Here is a 23,638-nt window from a genome sequence, read left to right as displayed (position 1 = left end):
AAGCAGAAATTGCTGGAAAAGCTCAGCAGGTCTGGCAGCATCTGTGTGGAAAGAAATCAGAGTTAATGTTAAAGGTCGAGTGACTTTTCTTCCGAACTGAGAAAAGGTCACTCGACCTGTAACGTTAACCCTGATTTCTTTCCACAGATGCTGCCAGACCTGCTGAGCTTTTCCAGCAATTTCTGCTTTTGTTTCTGTACCTCAGTGTCATTTATGGACAGAGCTGTCCTCAACAGTACTGTGCTTGCTGTGGAAACTGCACACGGGTACACAATCTCGGACAGTAAAAAGCTTGAAGCAAGTTGTGAATATTAAGAAGCTATTGCAGTGTTGAAAGAAAGTCCAAAGCAGTGGAGTGGACTTGGGGTTAGCTTTTGGTCTGTAAGCTGCCTTCTGGAGCTGTGAACTCATCTGGCTTTTTAAGGATTGGAGTGCCATCTAATGGTCCAAGGTGGAATATGCAACTGTGACAAGTGGTTCTGTGACAAAAATAGTGAAGCATCAAGAGAATTATCTAATGCTCAAAACACATAGAATGTATAAAGATTGTTAATGTTTCTTATAAACTTTACTGAATGTTATTTTACAGATAACCTGTCTTCCACTTTGGGTTTGACTTTGAGCCAGTTACTACAGGACACAGCCAGCAAATATAGCAAACTGTGCTACCTGATTGGACAGCACACTGTCACCTTAAATAAGTTCCTGCACACTTCAAAGGATGTCAAGACACTTGCCACGTTGGAGCACACGAATATCTTCCTGGACACGTTCAAAGAGCAAGTACACAACCCTGCTACTGTTCCTGAGATGGTGCATGTGTTCACAATGAGCCAGTGCGGGTAGAGCTGTTTGATATTGCGTACAGGGAAGGGAAACAATGTGCTCCTAGCAGTGAAAACACAAAGGTTTAATTCTCCAACAAGGAGATACTGCAGGCACCCATCAACTGAAGGTGATCCAAACCTCTGCCTGTGGCCTAACTCTCAATCCATCATCCCTGTACTCACTGACATATATTGCTTGCTGGCCAATTCTAGTCTCTTGAATGATTTTTAATCACGGTACCATTGGTGACTGCACCTTCAGCTAGACTCACCTGAAGTTTCTACCCTAACCAACTTTTCTGCAGTAGAGATGCTCCTTTATAATCTACTTCTTTGACAGAGCTTTTGGCTATCCGACTCAGTGTTAACTCAGTTTTTCTCTTTCCACAGATGCTGCCAAACCTGTTGAGTTTCTCCAGCATTTTGTTTGTTTCAGACTTCCAGCAACTGCAGTATTTTGCCTTTATCCACAATTTGCTGCTTGTCACCCTTCTGAAAGCAATACCTACATGGACATGGGTCATCATCTGGCACCACTATTTTTAAAAATCAATTCATGGAATGTGGGTGTCACTGGCTGGGCCAGCGTTTATTGCCCATCCCTGGGTGCCTTTGACATGATGGTGGTGAGCTGCCTTCTTGAGATGCTGCAATCTGTTTGAAGTAGATACACCCACAATACTGTTAGGCAGGAAGTCTGTTGTGCATATCTTTTCATTGAGAGTTGTTGGGAAGGCAGGAATGACTGGGTTGAGCCCAAATGGCAGTGGGTGCCATTTTTCCCCTCCTGGACTCAGTGGCTAGTTACTGTACCCAGCTGTTGTCTTGGCTAAGGTCAGATCAGTTATCTCAGCATTGATCTGTGTTTCAATTTTCTGGTGTTTGTGTGTCAATCACAGTTCCTGCCGCTGAGTACTTCAAGGACTGTCATGTTTCACCAGCTGTAAACTAGCAATGCTTTCACTAAACGTTTGATTGTACACTAGCGAAAATGCTACGTAGCACATTCTGGAGGTAATTCAACCTTTCCAGCTGCTGTGTTCTAGTTTGTTTCCCAAAATATGCCGTATGTTTGACAAAGCTCGCTGGTATTTGAGCTTCACTACTCCCAGGGTTGTTACAAAAATTGCATTTAATCAAAGTTCTCCAGTTTACCTGTCTGATGGACTTGGGTTACCAGAAAACACTGGCCAGGATCCCGTACTGAGCAAGAAATTTTAAATGAATCAATTTGAAAGACAGGTTTATAAAAAAAAATGAATGACCAATATAGCTCAATTAGTTGAACCTCTAATAACCTTGTTCTTAAAACCCTAAATCATAGACAAACAAACAAATCAGTGTGTTATGGGTGGTGGGAAAGTACTGGGGAAGCACAGTTCAGGAGCACCAGTCCATAGAATCCAATGAGGCGTCTTCTTTTTTGGCTTTTGTTCAGCAATCTCCTTATTTCCAGACTTTTTCGATATTTTGCAAGTCAAAGGCAGTTAACACACTAGTTGTAAAGTGTTTCACTTACTGATTAGAGACAACAATTCATAGCAACTAGTGGGAGAGAACTGCATTCTAGGCTATGTTTATTTCTCTACCGAGAGTGAGTGTATTACCACCAGGGATAGCTAGCCAAACAAAATTTAACCTTACAATCACTGGATTCATACCGCAGTGAAATTAAGATATTTAATGATCCTCAAAATTGCTCAATTGTTCCTAACCAGACTTTTTATAAATAACAGGTCTTGGACACAATGTTAATTTTTGTTTGTTATAAAATATGTATTATTAATACTGTAATTTTATCATGTCAGAGCTAAACAGCAAGGTAATCTAATTAATATCTATGATTTAAAATCAACGTTCTTTGATTATATCCATGACTCTTTTGCAGACAGACAAACAGCATTTAAATGGAAAAGAAATTAAAATTTTAATTTCTGTTTTAATTCAACTGTTTCAAATAATGGGTGCTCAGCCTTCATGTGGACCTTAGATAATGAGTTATTCACCGGCACATCATTGTATATGTAATTTCAAAGTTAATAGTAAATGCGAACAGTTCGGGAGACTTCTAGAATTATTCACTTATTTCTTAGGGACTGGGATTCTTTTCTCAGCATGTTTGGTGATTCTTTAATGAGACAGAAAACTAGAGACAGTAAAAGCACAGAAGCCCGTCCTGAGGCTTTCAAAAACACTGCACCTGCCAAAACCAGTTAGAACAGGTTTTCTCCTTTTTTTAAAATCCGTATTCTCTGTGGTTGGCGGCTTTGCAATGGCCTCCTTTGATTAACCAATTCAACATCCAGCCAGTTGCCAGACCTAGGCATGGCAACACATATGTTGAATTGTCCCATGTTCCTGAGATTAGTAATTAAGTTACACTACGCTTCAGGCCAGTCACCAATATCTGTGTCTGTTCTCCTCTCTTTTTAAAACACGCAGCTGTTTAAAGTTCAACCAACTCTAACCTCAACTCCCAATTCTACCAAATAAAAGAGACGAATAGTAGGGGTTTCTACTAGAGAGACATAATCTTTTCTACAGTTCAGAGGCTCCTCCCCCTGCATTGTAAACCAAGCCCAGGAGCCAATCAAAGTGACAACTTCTGAAATCTACAATTGGCCCAATTGCATGAATCAATCAGCAATCTGTAACTGAGTGAACTTGCTTCATGCACACACCCACCGTGCCAAGGCATCTTTGATCTCTTCCAAAACAACACTATTAAAATGACTGCGTTCCAATAACTTGTTTTTAGAAGTTTAGCAACTCCTTCCACAGATCTTGGTTTTAAACCAGTCCTTTTCCTGTTGTTGTCCACCATCCAAAATAAAAGATGTAGTCTTTACTACAAGAATGCCAGTATTTCTGTGTTAGTGACAGCCTGCTGCTTGTGCTGTTTGGTCGATTCTCCAATAACCACAGAAAACACTGAAAAATCTCAGCAGATCGTACAGCGTCTGTGGACGGGGAGACAAGTTCACCTTTCAGGTTGATGCCCTTTCATCAGAGCTGCTATACCTTACTGGGTAGAGCACTGGAAATCAAGCCCTGCTCTTCCTGGAGTTGTTGTTAATTTTGAAAAGCGTGCCAAATTACCCCAATTTACCTGTCTTTTAGACCCCAGGTTGTTAGCATGGACCAGATTTCTGTGCTTAACAAAAGTGACTATTTAATACAAATAAATAGATTCTAGCTATAGACAAACAATTATGAACTGTCAACTTATAACACCTAGTTAAAATTCTAGCTCAGTTATAAACTCCTCCATGTACATACACACAGACTGACATAAAATATGTGTTATGGACAGAAGGAAGGACTAGAAAGGCAGTTCAGTAGTCCCTATCCATAGGGTTTGCTGAGATGATATTTTTGCTAATCAGAACGTTGATTCTTGATCTTCTTTCTCCAGGTACTTTCAGTTGTTTGCATTTATAGAGGTCTCTGACTTATTGATTAAAAGTCACAGCTTATAGCAACTGACGAGGGAAAATAAACTGACTATCTTCAGGCCTGAGATGCTTTTATCTACAGAGCTCTTTCCTTTCCATGTGTCCGATGCTTTTACCCAAATATTCACACCCATAAATTGCTCAGTTATCTGGGAGCCAATCACATTTGTTGCCAGGCCGGAGGCCTTTGTCACCATTGGTCTGTGGACTAGTGACCAGTTAATCAGTTATTTGTTGCAGGCCAAACTTTCTTTCATATTCGGCCTCCTGGGCCTGTAACTAGGCTTTCCCCCCTGCTTGAGCCAACAGCTACATAAACAGCATTTGCAGCAAATGTCAGGTGACTTTGCTGTACTTTATAAAAGAATCATTTAACAATCCTTGGCTTTTAAGTCAGTCCTTTTTCCATATTCATCCACAATCAATGGGGAAATGTTAGAAATACAACAGGTTTTGAACAAACAGTGGGTGGGATAAAGATAAAAGGAAGGTCTGTGATAGATAGGTGGCAAGAGAGATTGAAGGTTCCTGGAAGATTAATTCTTGTCAATGAGATTAATGATGGGGCGAGAAATGGAACAAAAGATGTCCCGAATACAAGTGTGCTGCTGTATAAATGAAAATAAGAAACATTGAAACATTCAAAGAGAAGGAAGCAGAATAGGAGACAGAATATTGGCCTGAAATTGTTGAATTAAATGTTGTGTCCATGGCGACAAAGTATTCCTCAAGCTTACGTGGAGTTTCACTGGAACTGTACAGCAGGCTGAACACAGAAATCCGTGTGAAATTCTAGAGATAGTAGGAACTGCAGATGCTGGAGAATCTGAGATAACAAGGTGTAGAGCTGGATGAACACAGCAGGCCAAGCAGCATCAGAGGAGCAGGAAAGCTGATTTTTCGGGAGTGAATCTCAGTGTAAGCTTGAGGAATACTTTGTGGACACAACATTTAATTCAACAATTTCAGGCCAATATTCTGTCTCCTATTCTGCTTCCTTCTCTTTGAATGTTTTAATGTTTCTTATTTTCATTTATACAGCATCTCTGAAGAAGGGTCTAGGCCCGAAATGTCAGCCTTCCTGTTCCTCTGCTGCTTGGCCTGCTGTGTTCATCCAGCTCTACACCTTGTTATCTCTAGTGTGAAATTCTATCTTTTGTTACTCCTGCTGAACATTTCAGGCTTATGTTCACTGTTTTATATTCAGTTTTGACTGCATTCACCCTTGACCCATCTTTCCTTGCAAACGACTCCCTCATCTCCAATACAGTAAAAGCAAAATACTGCAGATACGCAAGATCTGAAATAAAAACAAAGTGCTGGAGAAACACTGCAGATCTGGCAGCGTCTGTAGAGAGAAAAAGAAAATTAACATGTAAAGTCCAGATTGTCTCAGTGTTTCTCCAGCAGTTTCACCTCCCTATTCCCAATTCTTTTTAGTTCTCAAGGTTCTTGAATATATTGTCACCTCCCAGAACTCCATATTTGGTTTCATGTCTAATCAAATTTCTGCCCTGCCCCAAAACTGAAAATGGTCCATGTCAATGTAACAAATTACAACTTGTATGATTGTCATAAAGTATCATTTGTACTCTTGTGAACTTTATGTACCATTTGATACAGTCTCTCATACGTATCCTTCCACTCCTCTCTTCTGTTGTCCACATGTTGGGACTGATTTTACATAGTTCCACTCTTGTCCTCTGGTTATTTCCAGGCAAATCTCCAGCTGTAGTTTAAGTTAACACTCCTAGACTGTCACCCCAGCATCGCCTTGGGATCAATCCTTGGCTGCCTCCTGTTTGTCATCCTTGCTGCTGAATCTAATAACATCATCCAAAATACAACGTGGGTTACACATGTTCAGTGTGTTTTTTTTCTCCTCTCTTTGTTTTGTATTTTTAGTTTTGTTTCACTGGATTGGTCTTCATTTTTTTCTCCCCCCATAATATTCCTTTTTGTTGCTTTTGGATGCCTGCTATGTAGCCATAACCTCATTTGGACGCAACCTTTGTTTCTCTGACCCTATATTGTTTCCACTGTCAAGACTGTCCACTTCCACCTGTATAATACTGTAACTGTCATGAGGCCTGTCTCTGCCCATCTGTTGCTGAAACCTATGCCTGTGCTTCTGTCTGCTTGTAGCCAAACACCTGTTAACAGTTCTTGTGTGGGATGGCAATCTGAGCACTAATATTCCACTTAGATTAGCGAGAAGTAGTTTCTTGTGTGCTTTACCTTTACTCTTTCACCCCATTTACCCTTTCAGCTTCCTTATTATTCCTACCAAAATGCACCACCTTTGCCATTTAGGTAGCCATTCTTCAAGCCTATGACTGGATGCCTTGTATTTTGTAGTAGTCCTTCTCTGTTTTACAATATCCCCAGTTAGATTAGGCACAGTACAGAATTGCCTCTATCATGTTGCACACAAGCCAGTTTGGCTACACCGTAGAGCTCCTTCTGCTTCTGTCCACCCAACATCCCTAGTTGCAACTTAGCTTAGGTACTACATGTTGCCTGTCAGAAAAAGGCAATTTTAGGTCCAATGGATAAAGGTCTCTACAATTAGCACAATCTGCACAGGGTTAGCAAGGGTTCTTGTAGTGCAGTGATAGTGTTTTAATATCCACCTGCTACAGATATGTGTCATAACATGTCTGAACATGTTGATTAAAGTGACTACGCTGTGTAGATCTCTGACTGAAGGGAGAATCACATTGGTCTCGGGTCTTCACGTTTCTGTTGACTCATGTTCCTGCAGAGTGAGGTGAGCTCCCTTGTTGATCGGAACTGCCTGGGTCCTGGGTATTCATGTCCATGAAACTGCAGGTGGTTTTGTTGACCGTACTATTCAATCTGGTTTCAGGTACTCGGACTCAGTGGGGAATCTTTTGGTGGTTGGTGGTTTTCAAGCACTGGCCAAGCCAACAGTGTAAGTCGAGCAAAGCATGGGGTGGGTTGACGGGAGGGACCGGACGGGGGAGGGTGGATGATGTGTCGTGGAGATGGTTGGGGGGAAATGCGATGCATCAAGGGTTGAAGGGCGATGGTGGGTCGGGAGGACGGAGGGTCCATTGAGGAGAGGCACAGGTTGGGATGGTAGGGGAGTGGACGAGGGGAGGGGTATGAGCATGACTGGGATGTTAAGGGGAGGGATGAGGGAGGTGATGTTGAGAGGAGGAAGTGTCTTGCCCTGCACCGCTCCCCCCATCCTATTCCATGTCGGAGAGATCAGGTCAGTACATTTAAGTAGTGATTGAACGATCCTGTGATGTAAGCGTACTTTTTCACTGTATCCTTCACAGTGAGCTCTTCAACAAAAGCTTGCAGACCCTCCTGCAGTTGGCCGAAGTGACCGATGAGAGTGTCCATGCTGCTGACCTCTTGCACACCCTCTTTTACATGCCCACCAGGCACCTCCATGAATATGCCCGTCTGCTGCTCAAACTTGCAACTTGCTTTGAGGTGGTAAGTGAAATTCTGTGCTGGCCCATGTCCAGAATTCATTTCTTGCATTTCACCTGTTTTAGCTTTGGCATGTGAGTGACCAAAGGATAACCTGCTTCCAGGAAAAAAAAAGTCTGCAGAGTCCTCTCACTGACTGCCAGGAAAGGTTTTGATTGCAAGAGTATAGTCAGTCTAGTTATGGAGAGCCATAGGGTCTGTCGAGGAAAGGATGAAATACTGGCACTGGGCTAGAAGCTGGCAAAGATCCCTCCCACCCCTTTGTTTGGGTGAACGGCAAATGGCAGTAAAGGCACGTGCAGTCTTGCAGCGCAGGGTGCAGTGTTTCAAAGATTCAGTTGCACATACAGGAAGCAGAAGCATTGGTCATCTCTTTCTGATCGATCAGGACCCGAGAATAGCCGTGAATCCAACATCTGCATTAATGTTGGATGACCGTCAGTGGTTGCATCTGTACAACTAGTTGGGCTTCTCTGAACCACTGTCGCGTCCTCATCTTGTGTAGACAAATGAAAAATAACTTGGATTTATGTAGAACCTTCCATAATCTTGGGTGGACCCAAATGCTTTGACAATTAAATATGTCATTTTGAAATCACTGATGTCATGTGAGAAGCCCAGCAGTTAAATGCAAGGCAAGCTCCCACAACCAGTAATACATTTAATGCCTGGGGTGTATCTTTTGCCCTTGAGTTATGGTTCAATGGCCTTTTTTTTTCCCAATCCTTGCCTTACTGCTGTTCTTCCATGAAATGGTTATGACCCTGTCCCACGCCGTTTAGTGCGCAATCAGGTTTTGGCCTGGGCAGTGTGGAACAGCCAGTAATTTTGGTGATGGAGATGTGAAGCCTGCTGTTTGGCTGCTGTCTTTATCAGAAACCAAATCTTTAGTCTGGCGAAGGTAGAGAGATGCTCGCACTTTTGACATACTGATTGTGGGTTCAATTTGATTTTTGTTTTTGGAAGGTGGTTGGGGACAAGAGGTGATCACGGGTAGGGAGAAAGCTTTATGAACAGAAGAGTAAAGGTTTTACTTTGGAAGGGAAAAAGGGAAATCAGGCTATCCTGACTTCCTGGGATAATGTGGAAATCAAGCCCCACTATTAGTGGCGTCATCACAAAAGTTGGAGTTTAAAATGAGTGCACCTACATGATTTTACAGACCTACATTGGTAGACGGCACGGACCAGGTTTCTGTACTTAAGAATTGCCGTTTATTGCAAATAATTAAACTCTAGTTACAGGTAAATGCTTATAAGCCATCAACATGTAACATTACTAATTAAAACTCTAATTCCCTTATCAACTTCGCATTAAACACGCACAGACAGAGGAAAAAATGTAAATGGAAAGAAAGTTGGGAAAGTAGTTCAGTAATTTTTGTTCATAAGTTCTGTTGAATTGGTTCTTACCTTTTCAGTCTTCCTTTTCTAAATGCTTTGACCATTTTGTCAAAGGCACAGGGTGGCTGTTTCACTTATGCAAAATTTCTCTGACCTTTCAATTTGAAAAGTCAAAATTTTGCCACTGCTGAAGGAAAGATGAACTGGTTTTCTTCAGGTTTAAAGTGGGTTTTGACTATGAAGAACAGAGACACAGCTCCTGAGCTGGTGGAGGACTGAACACTTATCCTGTATCTTTTCCCAGCTCAAACTGTTCAGCTACTTGCGAATCAATTGCACGGTTATTGGCAGGCAAATGGCCTTTCTCATCGATGAGAGGTCACTGGTCCATAGACCAATCATCATCTTGTTGCTAACTAGAGCTCCATGTCAATACAGAACCCCTCCGCTTCAGTTTGTCTGCTGCTATTTCATTTACTGCTTGTTCAACTAGACATTTAAATGGTATTTGCCATGAGTGTCAGGTAACCTGCTTTTCAAAACATGTGGCAATCCTTGCAAAACACCTGTTTTAAAAACAATTATTTCTCATTTCAGTCCACAAATTTTAAAAAGCATAAAGATAAAAGAAGTGATTAACGTGTGAGTAAAAGAGAGCACGAGCAGGTCAGTGTGGGAATGGATTGGAATGGGACATGGGGGTGAGTTTGAGGCAATTTATTGTGTATCCTCAGCTGGGCCAGCTATGTGAGGCGAAGGAATGCCCTCTCTAGTGCCATGTTAGAGAGGAGGAGATCGACCTGGCTTTTTATCCTCTTCTCACCAATTCTGTCTTTATTTAGTTTTCATTTCTACAAGATCTGCCAATTGGGCTCGGTCATAAAGGTCCTTCCATTGGACCTCACTTTCTGTACTTAAACAATGGACACTTGGGTGAGCCACTGGAGGAGTTGCTGGTGTATGCTGAATCGCTCTTCAAAAACCATTGCATTGGAGGGGTAGCTGTGGAATTAAACAGGTTAATACTCTCCTGCTTTGTATCCTGTGGCAGGTCTCCAAAGAATACTACAAGCTACAGGAAGTCAGCTGTCAGTGTGAAGCCCTCGGCCTGTTCCTGAAGAAAAAGCGCAAAGAAGCAGAATACACCTACAACTTTTGGAAAACATTCCCAGGGAAAATGACGGTACAGGTTCTACTATTCCTTAAATAATACAAACCTTAACCCTTGTAGACTATGTTTGACACCCGCTCCTTTAATCCTTTGCAATGCCATCCAGAACACGCATGCTCACACAATGTTTCCTTATCTCTGCTTTGTTGCCTATTTCTACTGATGCTGCTGTACATGCTCCCATACTTGCTCTTCTATTTGTTGTTTTTCTCTCACTCCCTCACTGGCAGGTTCACTGTTTGCATGTGTAACTCACTCAGTCTCGCTTGCATGAACAATGTAAACAGTGTGTCACTGCTGGTGTTGGGTTGGGATGGTAGTGTGGGATCCATAAGATATGGGAGCAGAATTAGGCTATTCAGCCCATTGACTCTGCTCCACCATTTGATAATGGCTGATTTATTTCTCACCCCCATTCTTCTATCTTCCCATAACCCTTGATCGCCATACCAATCAAGAACCTATCAATCTACACTCAAGAACTTGGCTTCCACAGCCCTCTGTAGCAATGAGTTCCACAGATTAGCCACCCTGTGGCTGAAGAAACTCCTCATCTCTGTTCTAAAGGGTTGTCCCTTCACTCTGAGGCTGTACCCTCAGGTCCTAGTCTCTCTGACTAGCAAAAGCATTTTCTCTACATCCACTCTATCCAGCCTCTCAGTATTCTGCAGGTTTCAGTGATATCCTCCCTCATTCTTCTAAACTCCATCAAGTACAGACCCTGAGTCTGCAAACTCATACGACAAGCCCTTCATTCTTGGGATCCTTCTTGTAAACCTCCTCTGGACCCTCTCCAATGCTAGCTCATCCATCCTTAGACACAGAGCCCAAAACTTCTCTCAATATTCCAAGGTGCTCTAAATGAATGCTAACAATACATATGCCTTCCCAACTGCCAAATGAATCTGCATGTTAACCTTAAGAAAATCCTGAACTACGGCTCCCAAGTTCCCTTGTACTTTAGATTTTTGAAGCTTTTCCCTATTTAGAAAATAGCCTATGCCTCTATTCTTCCTACCAAAATGCATAACTTACACTTTCCCACATTGTATTCCATCTTCAACTTCTTTGCCTACTCTTGCAGTTGGATCAAGTCCTTCTGTAGCCTCCCTGTTTCCTCAGTCTGTCTACCTGTCCCTACACCTATCTTTGTATCTTTGTGCAAACTTAGCAACAATGCCCTCATCCAATGCCTTCATCCAGATCTTTAAATGTATAATGTGAATGATTGTCGTCTCAACGGCAACCCCGCTGAGCTCCACTAGTCACTGGCTGCCATCCTGAAAAAGACCCCTTTATCCCTACTCTCTGCCCTTCTAGCAGTCAGTCAATCCTCTTTCCATGCCAGTACTGTGCCCCTAACACCAGGAGCTCTAATCTTATTTAGCAACCTCCTGCCTGTCAAAGGAAATCCAAATAGGTCATGTTCACTGGCTCTCCATTGATTCCACCTCATCAACTACACGTTACATCCTCAGAAGAATCCAGTAGTTTTGTCGAGCAGTATTTCCCTTAAGAAATCCTTGGTGACTCTGTGTGATCCTGCCACTGTTTTCCAAGTTCTCTGGTATTAAATCTTCTAAAATGGACTCTTGCGTTTTCCCCACTACCTATGCTGTTTTTAAGTACAGGTACTATATTAGTTTCTCTCCAATCTGTAAGAAGTGTTCCTGAGTCTACAGAATCTTGAAAGATGACCAGCAATGCACCCATTATTTTTAGGGCCGCTTCCTCAAGTCCTTTCGAAGTGTAGATTATCAGGCCCTGGGGTATAATTGGGCTTCAATTCCATCAGAAAGCTTACTGTCATACTCTATATTTTCCCTTTGTCCTCCTTTGAATTCTAAACTGCTCCCACTTCTCAGATCTGTTGTTTCTTTTCTGGTCAATTTGTATGCCTCTTGCTAGAATCAGATACTATCTCTAATTGCCCTTGTAAGCCATGGTTTGGCCACCTTTCCTGTTTAATTTTTGCGCCAGACAGGAATGAACAATTGTTGCAGTTCATTAATGGGCTCTTTGAATGTTTGTTGTTGTCCCTCCACCATCATCCCTTTTTAGTAACATTCCCCCAATCTATCATGGACAGCTTGCACTCATAACCACCATAGTTTTCTCTGTTTAGTTTCAGGACTCTAGTTTCAGAATCAACTACATCACTCTCCACTATGATGATACATTCCATCATATTATAGTTGCTCATCTCCAAGGGACCTCGCAGAACTAGATTATCATTATTCCTTTGTCATTGCACAGTACCTAGTCTACGATGGCCTGTTCCCTAGTTGGTTCATCAGTATATAGGTCCAGAAAACCACCCCATAAACTCTCCAAGAATTTCTTCTATGGTATTGTTACTACTTGATTTGTCCAATCTATATGCAGATTAAAGGCACCCGTAATTACACATGTTCTTTTATTCCATGCATCTCTAATTTCCTGTTTAATGCCAATCCCAACATTACCCCTGCAGTTTTCTGGTCTATATGCACCATTCCCTCCCCTTCTCCCAACAACTTCTTTTTGCCCCTTGTTTTTTCAACTTTATCCTTACAGATTCCACATTCTCGGAGCTAATATCCTTCCTTGCTATTGTGTTAATTTCCTCTTTAAGCAATGTGACTCCACCACCTTTTTCATCTTGTCTGATCTTCCTTAATACCATATACCCCTGGATATTCAGTTCCCATCCATGGTCACCTTGCAGCAGTAATGTCTCTGTGCTCCTGACTATATCATTTTCATCTGTCTGTGCAATTGATTCATCCACATAATCCGCAGAGCATTTTCAGTAAAGGTATGAAGCCTCAGGGCTTTTTAACGTTACTTGTCACATTGCTACTGTTTTTCACTGTGGCCTGTTTGATCTTGGCCTTTGATTTCTCTGCCTATTGCTTCTCATATTTACCTTTCTGTCTTTTGTTCTTATCCTTAATTCCCTTTCCTCTGACTCCTTGGAGGTTCCCATGCCCTGGCTATTTTAGTTTAAAGCCTCCCCAGCCACACTAGCAAAGATTTCCCCCAGGACATCAGTCTCAGTCCTGCCTCACTGTGCTCTGAATTCCCCGATACACAGTCATTCAAGCTGTGTTTCACATAGAATGTGCTTCCTCCCAATTGCTTGTGTGCAAATCAATCTTTAATGCAATACTCGTAAATATTTGCCAAACAAGACCTTACATGGAGTTGAAGACAAATTATTGGTCTAGTTTGGAAATTAGCTGAAAGACTATAAAGAGAAAGTGGGAATAATAGGCAAATACTCTAACTGGCAGGAGGCATCCCACAAAGATTTGTGACCAGGCCTCAACCCGTGTTCGCCAGAATTATTCTTCCTTTTTTGGATGAGATAGCCATACACCCAAGTGTACATAGAACTGATAAAATTGTAGCGAGATATTGATACATTAAATAAATAAAATTTGGCTCATGATTTCAATATAGGCAAGTGTGGTGTCAGTTTTGGCCTGAAAAGTATTCTTGAGATCAGAGTGGTTTCTAAATGGTGAGAAAATAGAAACAGTCAAAGATAAAGGAGAACCGAGGAGTCCAGGAGTGATAATCACTCAAGGGTCATGACTAGGAACAGAAAATAATCATAAAGGCTAATGCGATGCCAGCCTTTATGTCTAAAGGTATAGAATAACAAGGATTAGAAGTCATGCTGAAGCTGCACAAAACCCTGTTCAATTTCTCCCAAGTACTGAGAGTAGCTGTGGGAATTACACCATGAGAAGTGTATTTTGGCCTTGTGACAGCAGCAGATTTACTCAAATAATGTCTCAGTCCAAGGGCTAAATTATGAGGAGGGATCATGCGAGGGTGTATTCCTCGAAACTTAGACAAAATTGAGAGGAGATAATGATAGAGATAAACAGTTTCAGCTTTTAGGCAGTCTCGGACTGGGAGCATAGTCTACAAATTAAAGCCAAACTATTCAGAAGTGAAATTAGGAAGCAATTCTACGCACATGGGGTGTTAGAAGTTTGGAACTCACTTCTGCAAAGGGCAATGGATGTTGGGCCAGTTGTTGATTTTTAAATCTGAGATTAATGGATAGCTGTTCATAAATACTCTGGGAAATGGGCAAATGTCAAGATATGGACTGCTTACAAATCAGCTCTGCTCTTACTGAATGGCAGAACAGGCTAAAGGAAATAAAACCCTTTATGCAGTGAGAGAGCACCCACTGTCAGACCATTCCCTGTATTGGGCCTTGGTCATTTGCACCTGGCCTTGGACTTTAAACATACTATGTTTGTCTCCAGCTTAAATTCAATGTTTTATTCAAATGATCTAAAGCACAGACTGTGAAAATTGGACATGCATCGTGTTTGGTTTCTTTACCTGGGGTTTATTTGCCGTATGCAATTGTACATTAAAGATAAGCTTAACAAACTTGCACTGGCTCCAGCATCAGGGCACCATGGCAGAGGATTCTCCCTTTTACTTGGTACGTGCTGCATTTTCTGGCACAGAGCACCCAGCAGGACATGCCAGTGACTTTTCAATCCTTCTACTTGCTGTGAATTGAGCCCAAGCCATAAAGGCAGCTTTTGCCCTTGATGTTTGGACTTTGTTGTTCTGTGTGAAGCATATGTATTTCCTTGTTCAATAGTGCAAGGGTTAATATGAGTTTAACTTTTTTAGGCTTTTCTGACGAGACATTTTTCCACTGTGAGTATAAATATATATGGAAACATTTCATGTTCAGCCTATGATGAAAGATGTGCTTAATGAGAATGCAGCAATCCTCTCTAGAATTAGTTTCCTACTAGTACTGATTCCAACCAGATAAATTAACTTGCGTTCCATTCCCGTCCCTTTTCATCCTTGTGTTTGACAGCTTCTTAACGTTTTAAAGTGTGCTCTGAGGTTGTCTCAGCCTGCTTTTGCTGTGATTTAACATTGAACGCAATGCTCTGTTGAAGCTGCTTTTAAATAGCCTGCCTTCCTGCTGTCTTCCATTAAGATGTTACTGCATGGAAACAAGGTTATAATGTCCCAACAGATGTGGCGATGGGAGAAGGGCTGAAGCAGTTATTTTGATTTCTGGACTCATGTCGAGCTCATTTCAGTGTGTTGGGATAAATTTTTCTTTCCCTGTTCAACATAGACTTCTTGGTCAGACTGTTTCTGAAGTACATCAACATTACCCAGTTTCAGTCAACCCCCGAAAATTGTTCTGTATCAAAACAGGGGCAAGATAATGACATTACACATTGGTGACCTTGAGACTGAGAATGTTTGACAGGAGTTGTGCATGAGACTTCATCGATTATCAGCAATTTTAAGTCGTGTGTAGTGGAGTGCTGATACTGTGCAACAAGCAGAAAAATTCCTGATTCTCTGGTACTGACTTCTCTGGAAGCCTGGGGATTAGCCATGGGTATTTAAATAGGTAGGCAACCTAGAATCTCTCACCAGGTCTAAGCATCGTACTCTTGAGAAGTGGAGTTTAGAATGGACGTTGGTGTTGAATTGCATGGCGTCTGCAATAGAGGATGGATGTTCAAAAGGCCTCTGGAATGAAGATCACCTGTGGTAGAAGGGCTGCCTTACTTGTCCAAGGTTCTTTCCATGACAATTCGTCTTATACCAGTGACTGATATGTATCTGATTGTAAGCTTTCAGTCCGGGAAGGAAAGAATTACAAACACCCCTGCATGTTTCTACTAATTAATAGTGTCCGTATTTGGCCATTATTATGAAAGCCATTGAATACAATGAGTTGGGTTACTCCCTGCCATCCACATTGTGTTCTAATTTGAACCTATGCTCACTATAAAGGGCTTTTCTCGCAAATATGTGTGGCTTCCTGTATACAGAAACTTAATTTTGTTAGGCAGCCATGAGTGGCATGGCACTAGCATTCCTCAAGACTGTAATTGTGCACCACTTGCTCAGAAAGCAGGTAGCTATAAAACTCATCAATTTGCACTTAATTTAAGGGTGCAACAGAACCAGCAGTTAATACTTGATTTGCAGGATACATAAATTCTTTTTAGAAGTTTTTTTGACTTTGACCTTCTGAAGTTTCATAGACAGTTACTCGACAGTGCCTCAGCTGTCTCTGGAGGAGTCGGAGCACAGCAAAAGAGCAGCTACTGTACCATTATACATCTTTCTTTACTGAGACATTAGCGCATTTGAAGGTGTAATCTTCATCTTGAAAGAGCATTCGTTGTTTCCCAACCCCTGCCAATCTGCAGCTCTCCCATTTTTCTACCCTTCAGCAATTACAAGTTTATCACAATGTTGACCTGTGCTGTTCCCCATTTGCCACTGCATAACCACCTCCGTCTTAATCGCCCTTGATCTTCCAAAGAATTTGAGAATGATAAGGGTGCAAAGAAACATTTATGGCCTGTCATATTTACACCAGCTCTCCAAATGAATAGTACACCTTATTGCCATTCCCCTGCCTTCTCCCCATAACCCTGCACATTATTACTTTTCAGATAATCTAATTCCCTCTTGAATGACTTGGTTGAACTTGCCTCCAGTCCACATTCCAGGCAGTGTATTCCAAATCCTGACCACTCAGTCTGTGATGAAAATGGTTCTCTTTCCATCACATTGCTGCTGTTTGCTAATTAGTTTAAATCTGTGCCCTCTCATTCTTGATCCTTGCACGAGTTGGAACAGTTTCTCCCCATGTCCAGACCCCTCACGATTTTGAATACCTCAATCAAGTCTCCTTTCAACCTTCTCCTCTTCAAGAAAAACAGTTGCAACTTCTCCCAATTATCCAAATAATTGAAGCTCTTCATGTCTGTGACCATTTCATGAATCCACTCTGCGCTCTCTTCAATTATTTCATATGTTTAATTTTGTGCCCAGAGCTGGATGCAGTATTCCTGTTGAAACCGAACTAGTATTTTATGCGAGTTAACATTAACTTGTTGGTTTTGTACTCTCTGCCCCAATTAATAAAACCTAGGATACTGCAGGGTTTATTAACTGCACTCTCAAACTGAATCAGAGTTTATTGCCTCCTTTCCAGAATCTTTCATGGACTTGCTCCCTCTCTCTCTGATCTCTTCCAGATTTTTGTAGCTATTCACAGGAAATAACATTGTCCTTTCTCCCTCCCTCCTCTTAGCACACCAAATGCCATTTTGTCTGCCTACTTTGTAGTTTGTCTTTCCAAACCCCTCTATTTTAAATTGTGCTCCCATTTCTTTCTCCCCCAGCCCACTGCCAAACTGGCACTTCCTCCCTTTATGATCCTAGTCCATCCTGCCTCTTCCAAACCCAATACCCAACAGCCCCATGTCACACTCTGGAATGTTCCTATGTCCATAATGAAGTGATGTAGAAACACCAGTTACCATTAGATTCCATGGCAAACTGTGGTCAAGTCCACAAAGGTCTATCAGCTGACAATTCTTTGTAAATCAGCTCACCAAAATGTTTAATTTTTACCATGTGAAGTTATATGCCTTATTTCCCAATTGCAGTAATGTTTTCCAATCAGATGCAGCGCTAAATTGCCAGCCAAGTTCTAAGCCACAACAGAGCACTGTGGAGCCGAAAGCTTTCTGTGGCATTTGTAACATTTATCTCTCTGCGTTTCCTCTTCCAGATTAGGTAGAGTGAGATATTGCAATCTTGGGAAGGATAGCATAAGCATCTTTACATATATATGAGGGTGTATTGTGTCGGTATGTGCACACACTGTCTGTACAAGGCATGTGCAAGTGAGAGCGCATGCACAGTGAATTCTCCAGTCAGCATGCAGGTGGTGTCAGTACAGGCATGAACGTTTACATTTATCAGCTAGATCATAGTTCGCAAAGTCTCAATGTAGGAAGAGTTGTAGTTTATTGAGTGTTGAGTATCCATAGGTTTGCTCAGCAGTAGCAACTAAACAGTTAATTTTCTGTTCCAGTTGTGAATTGGCAAATCACAAGTAGATTAACACATGTAGGGAATTTTCTGTGTTGATGGTTGTTTTTAACAGGGGAGAATCCGAATTTTATTCTGAATTGAGAGATAAGAGTAAACGGTACACTACCACTGCCATTATGTTCAGAAAATGAGAGTAAAAGGATTTTTGTGAAATCAAAGCATAGAGTTTTTATTTAAACAATAGTTGAGTAAAAGGGTTTTGATTTCTGAACAAATGTGAGGTTTTACCATGTAGTGAATGCTGGACTTGCCGTTGATGTCATAATTACACATTTTGTGAATCTTGCACATGGGTTTCTGATTGCTGAATGCAAAAGCAATTGGATGAAAAAAAATACTATGGGTTGCTTTCCCCTGTCTTGGTAGCTGCATGATAACTGTTGGTCCAGGCACATTGGTTTGGGAACTGATCCTCCCAAGTGCACAACAGGATAGGAGTCAGCTTTATCAGTAGCTGCTCATTAATATGAAACAGGAGTAATTCATTGATCCCAGCACCTACCAGGTGGGTGAGTGAAAAGATCTTTTTTGCTAAAAAGAGATAAATGTTGCTAAAAACACTTTTTTGTCTTGCTCTCAGCTAGATGATGTGAGATGCCCATTTTCAAAGGATCACAACAATGTACTATGAGAGAGGAGGTGCTGAATTGTTGGAAAGGTGACTTTGAAGAATGCTGTGGAGAGAGCAGCAGGGAACTGTAGATTCACCACAAACACTTGCTGAACAATCCTGAACACACACACAGACACAGACATGCACCCACCTACCCCAGACATGCACCCACACACCCATCTGGGGACTAGAAGAAGTACTTGTGATAGTGCATGCATTTGTGTTAAAGTGCTAGAGTCCACATTCTAGTAGGGTCTTCTCAGATTGGAAAATAGTCAATGTGACTCTTTTATTCGAGAAAGAAGGGAGATGGAAAGCAAGAAACTGCAGGCCAGTGAGTCTAACATTTGCCATAGGGAAAATGCTAGAGTCAATTATTAAGGAACTTATAACAAGGCATGTACAAAAAAAAATCTCAGTGCAATCAGAATCATCATGGTTTTGTAAAAGACAAGTAATATTGGACTAAGATGGTAGGAACTGCTGATGCTTGAGAGTCTGAGATAACAAGGTGTAGAGCTGGCTGTAGAGCTGACGCTTCAGAAAAGAAGGATCCAGACCCGAAACGCCAGCTTTCCTGCTCCTCTGCTGCTTGGCCTGCTGTGTTCATCCAGCTCTACACCTTGTTATCTAATATTGGACTAATTTGAGTTCTTTGAGGAAGTAACATGTAGATAAAGGGAATCTAAAGATGTTATTGTGCCTTAGTGAGGTAGCACTGAAAACCAAGCACTGCTATTTCCAGCGTTATCACAGAGGTTAAAGACTTTAAAAGAATGTAGGATTTTCCAATTTATTTGCATTTTAGACACCGGTTGACAGAAAGCATGAGCCAAGTTTCTGTACTTAACATGAAGTGCTATTTGGATTCTAAATAAAGATAAACAACCATCAACATATCACTTTACCAGTTCAAATTCTAACCCAATTATAAACTCCCATTCTACACACACCCACACCCGAACTTTGTTTCTCGCTCTTCCGCCTCCACGTACTCGCAATTTGTGTCCAAAAACTAGGGTGACTGGCTCACCCTTACAAATGTCTCTGACTTTTTAATTAAAAGTCACAGCTTCCAGCAACTGATGAGGGAAAATAGACTGGCTATCTTCAAGCTTAAGATGCTTTTAATGTAGAATGAAAACCGCTCCCTCCATTCCAGAGGTACAATGGCTTTTTTTCCCCAAATATTCACACCTCCAAGCTGTTCAGCTACTTGGGAGCTAATCATAAAGTTATTGGTAGGCAGGAGGCCTTTGTCATCAATAATTGGTCACTAGTCCATAGACCAATCAGTTATTTGCTTCTAGTCGAAGTTCTGTTCATTCACAGCCCTTGGGGGCAGGTCTGGAACTATGCTTTCCCCAATGCTTGAATGAACGACTGTGTAAACACCACTTACAATGAGTGTCAAGTAACTTTCTTTTAAGAAATGCAGCAATACTTTGACAATTCTTGGTTTTTAAAACAGTCCTTTTCCCATTTCAGTGCACAATTTAAAAAAAAAGTTAAAAAGCTATAGTCTTTACAATGTTGTGTACTTGGACTTTCAGAAGATATTTAATAAGGTGCCAATGGTCTGGGGACTATAATGTGACCAAGGCTGGAAAAATGATTAGATAAATAGAGGAAAGATTAGATATAAATTAGCCATTTTCACGTTGACAAGATGTGACAAGTGGAGTGCTATGAGAATTGGTGCTCGGCCCTCAACTATTTACAAACTGAATCAATGGCTTGGATGAAGAGACCACATGTATGTTCTTGCTAATCGTGATGATGACACCATGGTAAGCTATGAAGAGTCTATAAAGAAATCCTGATAAGTTAAGTGAATGGTCAAATGTTTGGCAAATTATAATATGAGAGAATATGAACTCTTCCACTTTGGCGGGAAGAATAGAAAAGAAGCATATAATTTAAATGGAGCGTGATTGCAGAACTCTGTAGTACAGAGGGATCTGGGTGTCCAGGTATATGTATCACAAAAGTTTAATCTTTAATTTTAATAATACAGCAGATGATTTATCAGGGAAATGGAATGCTGAGGTGTATGTTGTAAAGAGAATGGAAAACAAAAGGGGAGAAGTTTTGCTGGTTGGGTATTAGTCAGACCACATTGCAAAAACTGTGTAGAGTTTTGGGCTCTTTATTTAAGAAATCATCATATTAGAAGCAGTTCAGAGAAGGTGGTTTCAACAACTGATTCATAGGTTGAAGGGTTTATCTTATGAAAAAAGATTGGGCCTTTATCCATTGGTGCTTAAGGAATGAGAGGTGATCTTAATGAAAAATATAAGATCTTGATGGGTTGATGCTTCCCCTTGTGGAAGAAGCTAGTCCTAGGGGCAATTTAGAAATAAGGGGTTTCCCATTTAAGAAAAAGATGAGAAATATTTTTTTGAGGGTCCCAAGTCTGTAGAATTCTCTTTCCCAGTGGAGGCAGGGTCTTTAAATATTTTCAAGGCAGGGTTAGGTTTTTGACTAACACAGGAGTCAGTGGGTTTCGGGTAGAAACAGTGGAGTTGAGGCTACAATTAGAGCACGTGATCTTATGAAATGGAGGAGCAGGCTTGACAAGCCACAGGGGCCTACTCTGCTCCCGTTTTGAATGTTAATAGTTTATTTTCAAATATGTACTAATGACAAATTTACAATCCTCAGTTGAGCTTGTAATCTGGTTGTCTCATGTTTGCTCAAAGTGGAGCAGCCTGTAGTTCCTCACTGTTTTCTGTTTGGCAATGCCTCCACCAAGTAAAGTCTACCTGCCAACCAATCAGCAGCCTTTTTTTCTTGTACTGTATATTGTTGTGACCATTTAAAATTTGGCATTCTTGCATTTGTCCTGATGAGTGTAGGATGCAAAAGGTTTGGCAACATGTCTTTTTTAAGTAGATTCATATTCTGAATTACCAAAAACTAATCTAACCAAGACAGTGATATGCTTATGGAGATGCTGGCTTTCATTTGTTCCTGGTCCTCAGGAGCAAGATGGATAAAAACACCAAATGATGCTGGGATGGCTTGATGGTAGATTTATCCCCATTGACATGGTTCAGTTTGATTGGGAAGTCACAGGAGACATTGTGTTGAACTGTATTGGTCAGTGATGGTGTCTGTTCTTCTCTGGTGCAGGGCTGAGCTTGCTGCTGGTTCTAACGTTGATTGCAGTAACATCAAGTCTGTTTTCTTCCCACCAAGGATTCACTGAGGAAGCCAGAGCGACGCCTCATATGTGAGAGCAGCAACCGGGCACTCACACTGCAACACGCTGGCAGATTCTCCATTAACTGGTTTATCCTCTTCAACGACGCACTAGTCCACGCTCAGGTGAGTCCATGTAGTGGGGTATGGAAGAGGACAGGTTGGTCATTAACCCCTGTTAGGTTTTAGGGGTTTGTGACGACGGTTACCAAAAATAAAGTGTTAACCATTCATAATAAACTATCTGAAAATTTCTTAAGTTTAAGAAGCAACAATTTAGATATAACAATCAGACAGAAATGTTTATGAACTGTAACAGATTGAAATGGTGGAGGCAGCATCCTTTTATTCAACTCAAGGATTCTTTGGGTCATCTTCCTCCTTTCCTCACTCACCTTCAATCTGGGGGAGACAGTTGAATGGCAAGTATTGTCCTCTCACACCCTGCATTGATTGTATTGCCTGACTATTGGGGCTTGCAATCCACAGTGTACCAATCACTTGCCGAATCCTTTCAGCCAACAAGTACTGGAAAGCTACTCGTGACTTCAGAGTAGCCATGGTCCCACTGCCCACCTTCATTGGAAGGTTAATTTTCATTCATTTTTTCTGGGAGAAAGAAAACACTTTTTTATTTTCCTGAACACTGCATTGATAGAGTACCCATGATGCCTGATAATTCTTTGTCAGCTTGTGAAACATAGTGGCCTCTGTGATATTTAGTCTCACCTACGTTTGTTTATTAGAAATTGTTTATGCTTGGGGAAGGCAAGTATCTGTTACATCAACAGTTGCTGAAGATCACATACTACACAGGAATTGCTGGAAAAAAATCTGCTTTAAAGGGACCCCGATTTCTGGCAAAGGGGTCAGGTGGGCTTGATATCCATTAAATTCTGTTACTGTGGTTTTGGTTCTTTTTTTAACTCTGAATGACGATACATACCTTTTCTGTTTGTGGCTTCTTGTGATTTCAAACTGAATAATTAATTCTGACCTCCCCAGTTTCACTCTACAGGTAGTTCTCCTCTAATGTGACTGTTGCGTTCTTGTGTGTCCTCCCGCTACAGAAAATCAAGATGTAAAAAAATCGCATTATAGGGAAACCGCTATACCTCCATTACAGCAGAAAGTTTGTGTTATCCAAACAGCATCCATTATTCCTCAATCACATTACAGCCAATTTGCGTTAACGAAACACGCATTATAGCAGAACCACCGGTATTGATTAGTTAAAGTACAGAATTTGCGTTTGTACTGAGCTGCAGTAGTCACCATGTTTGGGTCGGCTTAGATGGATATTCTCTCTGGTCACTCCTGTAAGGCATCCCAACCACCAACACCTCAAGGGCAATTAGGGATGGACAACAAACACTGGGTTTGCCAGGGACACCCACATCCTGTGAAGGACTATAAAAACCTTTAGCCTTGGTCTCAAAAGGCAAACAAGTGCAGAAACCAATTGATATTTTCACTTTTATTCTGTAAATTCATCCACATTTTGTGAGATATCATTATGATTTTTAAATGAGACATTCATAACCATGCAGTTTGATTTTTTTATTTTATTTTGTTGGAATATAAATAATTCATAACATGGTTATACATGTTTATGATTGCTTGGTTTATATGTATCTTAAGAG

At 41.2% G+C, this 23,638-nt stretch overlaps 1 protein-coding gene across 5 annotated transcripts in view; it reads left to right on the top strand.

Moving 5' to 3' along the window:
* The window catches only part of als2b (alsin Rho guanine nucleotide exchange factor ALS2 b), a 109,531-nt gene that overhangs the window by 47,321 nt on the left and 38,572 nt on the right, over positions 1–23,638 (top strand). For 3 of the 5 annotated variants that reach the window (XM_048598925.1, XM_048598923.1, XM_048598927.1), the window contains exons 10-15: positions 590–779; positions 7,152–7,217; positions 7,591–7,753; positions 10,145–10,276; positions 14,915–14,941; positions 21,993–22,121. In XM_048598925.1, coding sequence (XP_048454882.1) covers positions 590–779; positions 7,152–7,217; positions 7,591–7,753; positions 10,145–10,276; positions 14,915–14,941; positions 21,993–22,121 — 707 coding nt within the window. The remainder of the gene's footprint in view (positions 1–589; positions 780–7,151; positions 7,218–7,590; positions 7,754–10,144; positions 10,277–14,914; positions 14,942–21,992; positions 22,122–23,638) is intronic. The other 2 variants (XM_048598926.1, XM_048598924.1) reach the window with 1 other exon arrangement.

The sequence above is a fragment of the Rhincodon typus genome, chromosome 7 (assembly GCF_021869965.1).
Source record: "Rhincodon typus isolate 14 chromosome 7, sRhiTyp1.1, whole genome shotgun sequence".
Classification (NCBI taxonomy): domain Eukaryota; kingdom Metazoa; phylum Chordata; class Chondrichthyes; order Orectolobiformes; family Rhincodontidae; genus Rhincodon; species Rhincodon typus.
This window is presented reverse-complemented; position numbering and strand designations above follow the sequence as displayed.